The 14,276-nt window shown below is 53.0% G+C and overlaps 1 protein-coding gene across 1 annotated transcript in view; it reads right to left on the bottom strand.

The window, feature by feature from the left end:
• The window catches only part of PTPRU (protein tyrosine phosphatase receptor type U), a 90,205-nt gene that overhangs the window by 4,724 nt on the left and 71,205 nt on the right, over positions 1-14,276 (bottom strand). The window contains 8 exon segments of the mRNA XM_030913499.1: positions 1,270-1,410; positions 4,183-4,356; positions 5,972-6,121; positions 6,616-6,751; positions 9,384-9,538; positions 10,320-10,436; positions 10,535-10,623; positions 11,295-11,331. Of these exon segments, the coding sequence (XP_030769359.1) occupies positions 1,270-1,410; positions 4,183-4,356; positions 5,972-6,121; positions 6,616-6,751; positions 9,384-9,538; positions 10,320-10,436; positions 10,535-10,623; positions 11,295-11,331 (999 nt within the window).

Here is a 14,276-nt window from a genome sequence, read left to right as displayed (position 1 = left end):
TACATAAAGAGCCCAGTTAATGAAATATTCTCCAGGAGGCCATTAAGAAGCTGTTGTACTCATTTTACAGCAAATCTTCCTAGCCCCGAGCCCAGCAGAAAGCTGGAGTGGGAAGGGGTCCAGAGACCTACAGCACATGGTCAGGCAGGGCTGGAAGGCTGGGTATCTGTACTTCTTGGGAGTTCCAAAGGGAAATGGGGGAGTCAGAGGGGCTGCCCCCAGGCTGAGGTCACTGAACCAGTGTCTGGGCCAATCTCAAATGCAACTGTCACACTCATCATCTTTGTCCCTGCCTACTGCCTACACGTACCACATGCCTACTGTGCACCAGACACAGCAGTGCCATGCATCCTATGCACACCTGACCTGGTCCTCACAATAACGCCTTAAGAACACGTCCTATGATGGCCCCCATTTTACAGAGAAGGAAAGTGAAACTCAAAGAGGTCAATCAACTTACCCTAGATCAAACAGTCAGAAAGTAGGAGGCTTGAATTGTACTCTACCTCGGAGGCCCCCGTGAAGGGCGCTTTAGTGGAGTGACTAAAAGAGCAGAAGCTCTGGAATGAGGCAGTCAAGGCTGGGGAGCGCAGCTCTGCCCCTCCCCAGCCATGTGGCCCTGGAGAAGGCACTGTACCTCTTTGGGTCTTAATTTTCTCACTGAAGCCTTCCCTCCAAGGTCATTATAGATTCTAAATAAGACCAGGAGTGCAAAGCAGTCCCTGGCTTAGCAGGGGGCCAATAAAGAGCAACTGTGGACAGATGCAATGGCTCATGCCTGTAATCCCAGTACTTTGGGAGGCCAAGGTGGGAGGATCACTTGAGGCCAGGTGTTCAAGACCAGCCCAGGCGACATAGTGAGACTGTGTTTCTATTTAAAAAAAAAAAAAAAAAAAAATCAGCCAGCTGTGGTGATGCAGCCTGTAGTCCCAGCTACTCGACAGGCTGAGGTGGAAGGATGGCTTGGGTCCAGGAGGTTAAGGCTGCACAACTCAGTGAGCTATGATCCCGCTACTGCACTCCAGCCTGGGCAAAAGAGTGAGACCTTGTCTCAAAAAAAGAAAAGAAAAAGAGCAACTAGTGGTCTCCCATCTGACACCCTTGTTTTACAGATGAGGAAACTGAGGCTCTAAGAAGGTGTATGACTCGTCACACAATAAATAGATGGCAGAGCTGGGACCCAACTCTTGGCTTTGGGGACCATGCCGCTGAATACACAGAGGACCTGGGCAGCAGGTGGCCTGTCGGCCTGGCCAGTGGAGGCCTCACCCAGGCGGAGTTGGACTGGTTCAGCTGGTTGAGCATGACGATGGAGGTGCACCCGTAGTCGTAAACCAGTCGCCAGAAGTCAGGCGTGGTGCTCTGCAGCGGGTGCAGGGTCACGATGAAGGCCGCGCTCCGTGTGTAGCTCTGCAGGGAAACCGGGACTCAGCGGGGCCCTGTTCCCGGCCCCTGGCCTGGGCTGAGCCTCTGCCCCAGACTGTCTTCCCGCACTGCCCACCCTGAGTTGGGCGGTTGTGCCCCATAGGACCAGGCTGCCTCCAGTGGGCCATTTCTGATGCTGGTCGGCACACAGAGCCCCTGGGTTGACAGGGTGGGCCCAGGCCTCTGGGCACCAAGCCCAGGACCCCCCAGAACTAAACAGCAAAAGTTTCCAAAGGTATGGCGAGGGGAGCTTGGGCATGAGGCTGAGCTCATGGCAGAGGCTGGCCAAGCTTACTCCCTGCCTCTGCGCTTCGGCATCTGCTATTTTGGCTGCCTAGGCCAAATTTCCCAAATGTCTATATGGCTCTCTCCCTCACTTCTTCCTGGTCTTTGCTTATCACCTCCTCAGAGAAGCCCTCCCCTACCACCTCATCAAAAATAGCCCCCCGCCAACACCCCAAATCCACATTAAACACTCTGCCTGGCTGTTTTTGTAGAAATTTCCAGTTGATGACATTTCATTGTATATTTATTTCCTAACTATCCCACTCCATCTCCTAAAAGCAAGGTTCAGGAGAGCAGAGCTTCCAGGGTGTGGTCTCCACCCAGAGCCCTGTAGGGGCTCAGTAAATATTTTGAATAAATAAATCTCTAGGTCCCTCCCAACTCCATCAATGAAGGGTCTGGGACCCCAGGCTCCCCAGGCAGTGACAGGCCCTGACGCTGCTCACTGCTCCCTCGTCCTGCCAGGGGAGCTGGCACCCGGCCTTCTCCCGTCAGAGATCTAGCTCCCAGGCTCCCCTGGTGACCTGCCCTGCCCCACCCTGTGCCATATCCCCCTCTCTTTCCCGAGCTCTTCTCCTGACCCCCAATCTTCCTCCCGACCTAGGGGCTGGCACAGGCTCCCATGACCCTGGTCTTTGTCTGGCTTCTTCTGGCCTTGACCCTGACTTGGGCCCTGACCAAATCTTGATCTGCCCTTTGTAATCCTGCAAGTTGTGGTGCAGAGAAACAAGGAGCCCCCCTGGTCCCCCAGTGGTCCCTCTCCAGGACTCTCTGAAGGCTCTTGATTAACAACTCCTCAAGGCCAGGCCCAGACTCCAAAACTCAGGCCTGGGTGCCCAACGGGGCTCCTTGAAGACTTGACCACCAAAAAAAGATTCCAGCTGGCCCCTCACTGACGAGTTCAGGGCCTGTCTGAGAAATGGGGCCTCCTGGCTCCTGAGCCAATAGGACCCGCATGGCTGGGGTCAGACATCAGAGGCATCAATGACCTCAGGAGGGGACAGGGCTGTCCCAGAACTTCTCCATGTGATAACCCACCCATCAGGGCCAGGGAGCCCCAGCTCAGGACCCTCAGACAGTCTCCCTTCCAGGCCCCCATTGTGCAGATGGGCACCCTAAGGTCAAGGAGGGGGCTGGGCACAAGAGTACAGCTTTCTAAGTTTAGTTCAAAGATCTTCCCAGCACTATATGCCACTCCTCCAGGACCCCTGACCCCTCAGCAGGCCGGATGTTCCCAGGCGAGCATGTGAGCACACATTCCATCCACCAAGCTGAATGACAGTGACTGATGGGCCCCTCACATCTCTCCCATCAGTGGCTAGGGCTGCTCTTCCCCTCTCCTTCAGCTGATGCCCAGAAGCCCCCTGGGAGGTCACCCTCTTTAAAGAAACCCTGCTGTCCCCTGCACTGCCCTGCCAAGGGGTTCCTGGCCAAGCATCAGGCCATAAAAAGTCCATCTCCCTCTTACCCGCTGTGGGAGAACCTTCCCTGTCGGCATTCCTCATTTCTGTGTGGAGAGACGCAGCGGTGACACACCTGACCCTGGCCCACCCTTCACTCACTCCTCCCATAAGCGAGGCTGCTTGGCTCCACTCCCTCTTTTTCGAGGCCAGCCTACCCTCGGAAAGCATGCAGTCAACTGCTCCTGCTCCCTGCCAGTAACGGCCAGTCCCTGACGGGGAGGGGTGGCCTGCGGTTACACAGCTATATTGGGGAGAGGCGAAGGAGCGGCCCACCCATTGGCCACACATCTCAAACTCCATCTCCAGTTTTATCTATAACATTTGATCTCCACCTGTGTGTCTCCTGTATCTACATATGAACTAGTTCCAGTGTCGCAGAGGAATAGGGATAATAATCCTAGACCCTTCCCACCTCAGACAGCAGCATCTTGGAGCCATTTATCAGGGGCCTAAAATGCCAGCACCCATCTCCTGCACTGCTTGCAACCCTCAGTAAAGGAAGCAAAGCCTCTGAGCTGCAAGCAGGGAAAGAGACTTCTAAATGGCTCCTGTGCCCTCAGAGGGCCCATGCCCACCCAGGGAAGAATGGGGCCAGAGATCACTGTCCCAGGCCCGGTCCTGGATCAAACTCCAGCTCATTCTCCCCAGGACAAGCTCCCCTGGCTGCAGACATCAGGTCTCAAGTTCCATCCCCAAACCCTCGAGGTCTCCCCAGCCAAAGCCCCCTGAATCACTCATCCTACCCCAGGCTCTGCTGGGCCTGATCCTGGAGACAGCCCTGCCTGAACTCCACAAACAGACCCCGCTCAGGCAGAGTGTGGGGGACACTGGCTTGAATGCCCTGAATGGAAGATCCCTAGGGGTAGGAGAGTCACGCACGATCCTGTTCCCCAGAATGGGCAGGGGTTCCCCCAACCAGAGCCTTCAGCTCTGTTCCCTTGGACCCTGGACCTTCCCTGATGCTGCCGGGAGGGGGAGCCCCAGAGCCCCCTCCACCCCGAGCTCTCACATCAGTCAGAGCCGCATTAATGTAGTTGTTGGGGTCCCCATCAGTGGAGATGAGGAAGGGCAGGCAGCGGTCGGGCGGCAGGACATCCATGCTGCGGTTCTTGTCGCGGTTTCGGGGCAACAGGGCGATGCTGCACTCCTCTACGTCCAGCGGCGGGGTGACCGAGTTCAGCGTCTACAGGGAGCGGGGGTGGGGACAGACAGTTATGTCCAGAGCTTGCTGGGCCTCCTCATATCCCCGTGAAGGAGGCTGGACTGAGTTACTAACCCCATTTTATGGATGGAGAAACTGAGGTCCAGAGAGAAGGGTACAGGGCAGGGACCCAGACTCCCAGTCTCTAGGCCATTGTAGGGCCTGGACAGAACTCTAGAGACCAGAGTCTACCTCCTTGCCACCCACATAACCTCAGACAAGCTACTGCATCTCTCTGCCTCAGTTTCCTCGACTGTGAAATAGGGAAGTAATATACCTACTTCATGGGGCTGTTGGGAGGCCAAAGTGAGATCATGACAAGCACTGGGCTGAGCTCGGCACACACAGACGGGCACAGTGAGGATCTCTACTAGCTCATCAGTGCCTTCACTGAGGCAACCCCTGAAACCCCATGCCCTCCACAAAGTGGACTCCAGGCACTTGGAGAGGGGGTCACCTTCCTTGGTCATGGCCCTGTCTGAACAGAATGAAGTCCTAAGCACCGGGCACTGAATCACACCCGGATCTCTGGAGCATCTCCTCCACCCCCGTGCCTTCGCACCTCATGCAGCCAGACCCAGGGGCTCTGTTCCTTTCTCTTGTCCTTGGAGATCCCTCACAGGGAACGCAGTCTATCATGATCCCCAAAGCCTGACACCCTCCTCCGGGAATCCTGCACCTCCTGTGAGAAGTGCCAGGTCCCCAGCACGTGCCATCCTGCTGAGCCATTGCAGGAACCCTGGAGTGGAGAGGACTGCTGAGGTCTCTGCCCACCCAATGATCACTCTCAGGCTTCTCTGGAGAACCAGCCTTTTCCCATCTCAGCCATGTGATATGGTAAGCCAGGTCCTGCCCCAAGAGCCAGGCATTGGGTATGTGACCAGAGCCAGGGGCAATCAGCGAGCTCCATCTCTCTGACCTGTGACTGGTCCAGGGATGGGAACATGAGAGTCTGATCTAGGACTTTTGGGGGGATGCTGGGAGCAAGTGCCTTTTTCCAAAGTCACTGGACAATAGAGATGACAGGAGTCCAGCACTGCTGGGGACCAGGTGCAAGTCTGAAAATGAAGCCAAAACAGGAGAGCAGAACCAAGGCAGAGAGAAACCACATGTTGGCATCATCATCTGAGCCCCTGGATCCAGCCACAACTGAAGCTGCACAATCCTCAGGCTTTTCAGTTACAAAAGCTGGATTTTTATCACTCACAACCAAAAGAATCCCAATGAATACAAACACTCCAAGGGACATATTCACACTTTTCTTCTCTGGGTAACAAAACTGAGGCTCAGAGAGGTAAAGGGACTTGTTCAAGGATACTCGCAGCTCTTAACTAGGTAAGCCAAGATTTGAACCTGGGTTTATCTGACTTCAAAGCCTGGGCTCTTAACCGCTTAGATGCACTCTCTCTTCCGCTGTCTCAAGGTCCTTCCTAGTAGCTCAGCTCTGTCCCTCCAGCTGTGGCCTCAGACTGGTCCCTGCTTCTCGGCCTTCAATGACTCCTGCAATACTGAGGATGCCCCAACACACTCACACACACACACACACACACACACACACACACACACACACCCCTATACACGTGCACTCGTCCCCCACCTGGAACTCTTCCCGCAGCTGGGAGGAATTACTCTGAGGATCAATGCGGATCATCTCCTTGTAGGTGGCCTTGAACTCACTGACAGGGATGGTGGTCTCCCCACACAGGCAGGCCTCCAAGATTGCATCATGAATGAAGATGTACTGCTCCTGGAACAGGAGACGAGAATGAGGCCGAGGAGGGGCCTAGAAGCTGGAGATCTGTGGTGATGGGGCTTAAGCAAGCTCAAAGTTGAGGCAGGGTGCTCTGAGGTAGAGGCCAACCGTGTGTTACTACAGGCTGGACCAAGCCTACCTGAAACAACCTCCATGGACATGCCCCTTTATCTCCTATTTCATCCCTATCTCCTATAACAACCCTGTGAGGTGCTCTGAGAGGTGGGGGACAGCCCACGATCACACATCCAGTGAGGATGCAATCCCAGGTATGTCAGCTACAGGACCCGTTGTCTGACCCCACCCAACAGAACACAGGGGAGCAGTCCAGGATGACCCTATGCGGTTGGTGGCTCAAGGTCAGGGATGATCTGAGGGAAGGGAAGAGCCTCAGGACACCCTTTGGGCATGCCCCGCCAGCTCCAGGCTCCTTCACGAGAAACTCCAGTCCTAGAAGTAATGGTGGGGACAGGGCCAGGTCCCCGCACCTCAGTCTGGATCATGTTGACGCGGCGGGAGCAGAGAGTCTTCACACAGTTGTAAATGTCCACGACGCCCTCACACTCTGCCATGTCCAGCATCACATCCAGGACGATGTAGCAACCTGTGCGGCCAGTGCCCGCGCTGGAGAGAGAGCAGCCCCAGGCCATGTCAGAGCTTTGGGGAGGAAGCCCGGGACTAAGGAGAAGAAGAGAGGAGGGCACTGGCCATGTCTACACCATACAGGGGACAGGGACACAGAGATGATTGTCCCTCCCCAAGTAAGGAGCCAGGGCCCAGGCTGCTGGATGGAAGAGCTCTGGTGAAATGTGCCAGAGGACAGAGATGGGATGGGCCTTGGGGAAGGAGAGAGAGGGTGGGGAGAATGCAAAGGTGACACTGGCTCAACCTAGCAACATAGATTAGGAGAGATGACCCTCGGAGCTAATTCAAGACTGTTCTTTCCTCCTGAAAACCACCAAATCTCCTGCACATCCTTGAAAAGCCCACACACTCATACCCATTCACATAGCCACTGGAGCATCCCTGACCCTTCCAGGATGATGTCATTCTTTTGAGGTCCCAAAGCAATGTGGGCAGGTTTTTATTAAAATACTCTTCATGGCCATGCATGGTGGCTAACCCCAGCACTCTGGGAGGCTGAGGTGGATGGATCACTTGAGGTCAGGAGTTTGAGACCAGCCTGGCCAACATAGTGAAATCCTGTCTCTACCAAAAAATACAAAAATTAGCCGGGTGTGGTGGCACGTGCCTGTAATCCCAGCTACTCAGGAGGCTGAGGCAGAAGAATCGCTTGAACCCAGGAGGTGGAGGTTGCAGTGAGCCGAGACCACACCACTGCACTTCAGCCTGGATGACAGAACAAGATCCTGTCTCAAGAAAAAAAATTAATTAATTCAATAAAACACTCTTCCTGCTACAAAGTCATTGGTTATGTGGCTATCTCCCTAATTTGACTGGAGGCACATCAAGATCCTTGTCCTCACACAAGGTTGCGCAGAGTTGAAGGGGAAGGAGAGTGGACAAAGATGACAGCAAGATTTCAGGTTTCAAAATGGTGGCATCCACGTGCTGGCAAGGACATATAGCAACTGAATATCCTGCATATCCCTGGTGGGGCTTAACTTAGCACAACCCCCTCGGAAAACTGCTCAGCAGTATCTCCTAAAGCTGAACGTTCACACAGATAACAGTTCTACTCCTACATGCATACCACACAGAAAGAAATACATTTCTTGGCCAAAAGACATACGATTGAATGTCCTTAGCAGCACTACTCATAATAGCTCAAGACTGGAAACAACCCAAATGCCTATTGTGGCAGAATGGACAAACACACTCATTTATTCACTCGATGGAAGATGATCCACTGTGGACGAACCTCACAAATCTAAGGCTGAGGGAAAGAAGACAAACAGCAAACAGTACATGCTGTATGATTCTATTTATGACAAGTCCAAAAGCATGCGAAACTAACTTTGCTGTAGAAGTCAGAACAGTGATTTCTCTGGGACTGGGGATGGGGGAATTCAGGCCAGAAATGGGCTCAAGGGGGCTTCTGGGGCTTCATGTCCTGTTCCTTTCTTTACTTTAAAAAAAAATTTTTTTAGAGGCAGAGTCTCGCTCTGTTGCCCAGGCTGGAGTACAGTGGTGCAATTACAGTTTACTGTAACCTGGAACTCCCATACTCAAACAAACCTCCCGCCTCAGCCTCACAGGTAGCTGGGACTACAGGCTTGTGCCACCACGCCCCACTAGTTTTTTTTATTTTTGTAGCAATGAGGTCTCATTATGTTGCCCAGACTGGTCTCGAACTTTTGGCCTCAAATGATCCTCCCACCTTGGATTCCCAAAGTGCTGAGATTACAGGCATGAGTTCCTGTGCCCAGCCAATATTCTGTTTCTTAATCTGAGTAGAGCTGGTTATTTCACAGGTGTGCCCAGTTTATGAAAATTCATATTTTTAAACATATTTCTGCACTTTGCTTTAAGTGTATTATATATCAATAAAGTTTTGTTTTTAAAAGATGGCATCTCAAAGAGGCCTAAAGAAATCAAAGAGAAGCTGGTTTAGGTGGCAGGGCAGGGAGGACGACTCTACCATGCGGCATCTGGGGAGCTGATAAGAACACAGTAGAGGAACCGCAACGAGACCCAGAGGCCATAGACAAAGCCACAAAGGTTGGGGGTTAGGCTCTCCAGGAGGAGACAGAGGGCAGACCAGGACAGCGTGCTGGGTCCCCATTTAAGAAGCAAGAGAAAGATGTGGAGCCAGGAAGGAAGCAGAGAGAGGAGGGGCAGCTAGGGTCACGGGAGCCAGTCAGGGTCTGCACAAGGTGTGAAGGCCAATGGGTGGGCAAGGCCCACTGGGTTTGGTGGAAAGAACTGAAGTCCTTCCCACCCCCAGGCCAGGCCTAGCACGCAGCAGGTGTACAACGAAAAGCTGCTTACTGAAAGCAGGCAGAACTCAATCGTGCGGTGTCTCACCAGCCCCTAGGCCCTTCCCTATCTCCAGTGCCTCCTCAGCAACTGGGTCAAGGGGCTTCACAGGTCTTGGGGAGCACATGAAGGTGCCAACTTCAGAGCCAAAGCTCAAAGGGGACAGGGTCTTTGGGGGTTGCTCCTCCTGCACTTTGTCTCTAAGCAGGAGAACCCAGGCCTGGTCTCCACTAAGGATCCTAAACCAACCCAACCCCAAGCCCAACTTCCCAGGGAGAAGGGCCCCTTTTCTCCTTAGGATTCCCAGTGCCCCCACCTGCAGTGGATGACAATGGGCCCGGCATCAGGTGGGGTGGAGGCCTTCACGCGTCGGATGAAAGCCAGCAGCCCCGTGGCGTGGTACGGGACGCCATGCTCTGGCCACGCTGTGAAGTGGAACTGGCGGACCTCGTGCCGGGCAGAGTAGCCTCTCTGGGGAGACAATGGGAATAATAGTCAGAGTCCCTGGCAGCATCTATTAGACACCTGCTGTGTGCCAGGCACTGTGGTGAGCGTCTCATTGTATAATCTCAACTAATCCCAATGATCAATTTATTGATGAAGTAAGTATTAATGTCCCATCGTACAAACAAGAAAACTAAGGCTCAAAGAGGAGAAGCCACTTTCCCAAGTTTAGAGAAACCGACAACATGCAGGATTTGGATAATGGTCTGCCTGATGCCTAAACCTGGGCTATGAAATACTCACCTCTGCCACCAGGTTGCTGTGTAAACCTAGATCATTTTGACTCCCAGGGTCTTAATTTAAAGGAAAAAAACTATATTTCCTCTGAGGACTTTACAGAGCAGATCAAATGGGATCGTGGACAGGACTCGCCAGCCAGTCACTATGTGGCCTTTCCTGCCTGGCATAAGCCCTCTGAGCCTCACTTTCCGTATCTGGGCTAATCCCACGGAGCTTTCCAGGACTGAAACAATATGTGTAGCAGGCTCAGCACAGAGTAGGAGCCAGCACCTGGCAGATACTGTCAACCCCTTCATTGTCTCGGCTTCCTCTTATGGGCACCAACAAAGGCAGTTACCTTCCTGCCCTTCCAGAGTGTTCCCAGCAAACAGTGACCAAGTAGCTTCCTTGCTGGGATGGGCACTGGTGTGCTCCTCACCCTCCTGCTCCCAGAGTTGGGGGAAGTGGGAGTGGGCTCTGATCCCTGCTCAGGCACCCTCTGCAGGGAACAGGCGGCAGGGAGACTCACCCGCTCCAGGGCAAAAGTGCGCACGACATACTCAGCCAGGGTCTCCGTCTTCACCAGCGTGATCTTGATGTCCCCGTAGGTGTCTGAGTCCTCTGGCCAATACCGTGAGCATTTCACCTGAAGGCCCCACAGGACAGGACTCAGTGGGCTCGTCGCTGCCCCCTTGGCCTGCCATGCGCCCCAGCTCGCCCCACAGCCCGGCTTACCCTGCCCACCTCGACCAGCTTGGTGATCATGACGATGCTGGAACAGTGCTCCTGCCACACCATGCGCCAGAAGTCATAGACCATCTCAGGCTTCGGCCCTGGGGATGCAGAGGATGCCTGTCCCTGAGACAAGGTCTCCACCCCAGGTCAGCACACCCAGCACCATCCAGCACCACGCCCTAGGCCAGGAGGCCTCCTGAGCCCCAACAGGGGCTTCATGCCGCCCACAACACCCAGCTTGCAGCTGACACCTGCCTGTAGGGCCCTGAGGCTGCATTGCATCAGGAGAGGGCCTGGCTAAAGAGCCCGCTCATCCTGAATGGGACCCTGGAGGAGGGCCAGATGGTTTGGCAATGGCATAAGTGTCCAGGAGGGACAGACAGATGGACAGTCGTGGAAAGAGATGCAAACAGAAGAACCCAGGCAGCCACCAGACTGAGAGGCCCAACTCACACCCATGAGGCCTGAGACCTGCTAGCCCTTTTGCAAATACCACTTTGGAGACAGGCAGGTGGACCAGCAACTGCAGATGGACTAAGCACATCAGGGAGACACAAACACAAAGAGGTGACAAAGGCAGTCGGCCAGATTCCAAGAGACCCAGCAGAATAGGGAGCAGATGAACAAGCAGGGAGCCAGAATGTGGCGAGGGTTGGGGTCATTCAGGAATCCAAGTGGATCAGCAGGGGAGGCAGAAAGGCAAGCTGAGGGCATTCCAGCATGCCAGAAGGCACACAGGAAGGCGCATGTGGGCAGAGGTGCCAGGTACCTTGAGTGGCTATGAAGTGGTTTGACCTGTGGTAACCCTGGAACAGGAGGAGAGGGAGCGGTTAGACCCCAGGGAGCAGCCCCTCACTCCCTCACACACCCTCTGCCCTCCCCTTCCAGAGGCAGAACCCCTACCCCACCAGGGAACTGTTCCCTCGCGTCCCTAGGACCTCCTACCCAGGGTGACTCTGCATCCCCCCTAGTCCCCTAGGAAATGGAGAAACGCAGCTGGGACACCAGAGTTGTGGGCTTAATCCAACCTGGACTGTGCAACCCCAGAGAGAACATGACTCCTTTATGTGCCTAGAGGGACCCCCCACCCATAAAGTGGAGAGAGGCATCTGCTTTCTGCCAGGCTGTCGTTGGGAGACAGAGTCCCCAGTGGCCCTGCCTGTTCCCAGGGTTCCAGAAGCTCTAAACAACCCAGATCCCAAATGTGGGGTAACCAGAGTTTGTCAGTTATCCTAGCCCCCCTCGGGATAACCAGCATGGACAGTACCCCTCCCCCCTACTCCTCAGTCACTCAGAGCATGGTGGGCCGAAATGAGGGCTTCAGGATGGAAGTATATGGGCACAGGCATTACTCACGGCCCTTAGATAAAACTGTTAAAATCTTTAAGATCAATAATAATGACCCTGTTATGGTCACGTACTGTGCTAAGCACTTTACCTGTACCACCTCCCACAAGAGAGAGGCCAAGAGCTACTTTATCCTCCATCCCCAGAGCCCCCAACCTGAGGAGAGAAACCTGCCCTCCCACAAGCCACCCCAGGGCCACAGCCACCCATGAGGTCCTGCCATAAGGCCTCATCTTTCTAAGCAAAAGAATTCACCAGATACCAAGGGCATCAATGCGGAAAGGGGAATTAGTACTGCAGGGCTGGCACTGAGAAAACCAGCCCAGGCCCCTACCTCAAGTTTACACTCTCAACACAGCTCCCAGCAACAACTCTGGTCTCGTGAACTTCCCAGACCTGAGGAGCCCGGGGGACAGACTGCCAAGGTTCAAATCCCAGCTCTACCTCTCACTAGCTGTGTGCCTTTGAGCAAAAACCCCCTCATTTCTCTATGCCTCCATTTTCATGTCTATAAAATGGAACAATTACAGCATTTACCTCTGAGGGGCTGCTGTGAGGAGCAAATAAAGTAGTATGTTAAATGCCTGGCACTGGGTCTAGCACAAAGTCAGTACTTAATCAGTAACACCCATTATTATTACTACTACTACTATTTTAAAGCTGAAGCAGTATCCTTGAAGATACAAACGAATCAAGTGTGTCAAATGGAAGTCAAGAATTGCTGGGGCAGAAGGTGATTGACTATGGGGTGAAGAATCTGAGTGTTGGAGCTGAATGGACCTGGGTCCCTGCCACAGCTATGCAGTAGTAGCTGTGTAACTTTGAGCGCTGAGAAGGTGCTTCTCAGTCTTTCTTGAGCACATAAATCTCCCGGGGATCTTGTTAAAAGGCAGATTCAGATTCAAAGGTCTGGGGTGGGGCCCAGGATTTTGCATCACCAGCTCCCAGGGGGTATCCATATTGCTGGCCTCAAAACATCCTCTGAGTAGCCAGGCTCTCAACCTCTCTAAGCCTTTGTTCTCCTCTGCAATATGAGGATAATAGTAAGACAAACACTCAGAGATTCTGTTGGATACCTGCTCACTGTTCCCATGAAAATGACCAAAACACAGTCAAAGTGACTAATGATAAAAAGCCTCCCAGCGTCTCCCAGCCCTCAGCACTGGAACTTCACGTCTAGCTCAATTCCCTCCTGCTGTCACTCTATGCCACTGTCTCCACTGCAGCCTCGAACTCCAGTGCTCAAGCAATCCTCCCACCTCAGCCTCCCAAGTAGCTGGGACTACAGGCACAGGCCACTATATCCAACTAATTTCTGTTTGTTGGTTTGTTTGTAGAAACAGGGTCTCACTATGTTACCTAGGCTGGTCTAACTCCTGAGCTCAAGCAATCCTCCTGCCTCAGCCTCCCCAAGTACTGACATTACAGGTGCGAGCCACTGCACCCAGCCAAGAAATATATTTTTTAAAGGAAAAAGGAGACAATATGGAAAAAGCACCCACAAAATAGCATATGAGTCATTAAATATTATGAAAATAGTATATACATATTAAAAATCCCCAGCCTAGGCAACATAGTGAGGCCCCATCTCTCTCTCTTTTTTTTTTTTTTTTTTTTTTTTGAGTCAGGGACTGGCTCTGTTGCTCAGTCTGGAGTGCAATGGCACGATCTCGGTTCACTGCAACTTCTGCCTCCTGGGCTTAAGCGATCCTCCCACTTCAGCCTCCCCAGTATCTGGGACTACAGGCATGAGCCGCCACACCCAGCTAATTTTTGTATTTTTTGTAGAGACAATCTCACTATGTTGCCCATGCCGGTCTCGAACTCCTGGACTCAAGCAATCTGCCTGCCTTGGCTTCCCAAAGTGCTGGGAAGACCCCATCTCTTTAAAAAAAAAAAAAAAAAAAAAATGAAAAAAATTAGCCAGGCATGGCAGCACACACCTGTAGTCCCAGCTACTCAGTAGGCTGAGGTAAGAGGATTGCTTGTGCATACGAGTTCAAGGATGCAATGAGCCATTATCACACCCCTGCCCTCCAGCCTAGGTGACAGAGCAAGAACCTGTCTCAAAAAAAAAAAGAAAAAAGAAATCAAATCAGAGAATAGCTAGATGAATTATGGTAGTTATTTTTTTAATTTTAAAAGGCTAAAAAATGGGCCAGGTGTGGTGGCTCATGCCTGTAATCCCAGCACTTTGCGAGGCCAAGGCAGGTGGATCACCTAAGGTCAGGAGTTTGAGACCAGCCTAACATGGTGAAACCCCATCTGTAGTAAAAATACAAAAATTAGCTGGGCGTGGTGGTGCATGCCTATAATCCCAATTACTTGGGAGGCTGAGGCAGGAGAATCCCTTGAACCGGGGAGGCAGAGGTTGCAGTGAGCCGAGATCGTGCCACTACACTCC

Source organism: Rhinopithecus roxellana, chromosome 12, assembly GCF_007565055.1.
Source record: "Rhinopithecus roxellana isolate Shanxi Qingling chromosome 12, ASM756505v1, whole genome shotgun sequence".
Classification (NCBI taxonomy): domain Eukaryota; kingdom Metazoa; phylum Chordata; class Mammalia; order Primates; family Cercopithecidae; genus Rhinopithecus; species Rhinopithecus roxellana.
Note: the sequence above shows the minus strand (reverse complement) of the source record. Positions and strands in the feature narration are given on the sequence as shown.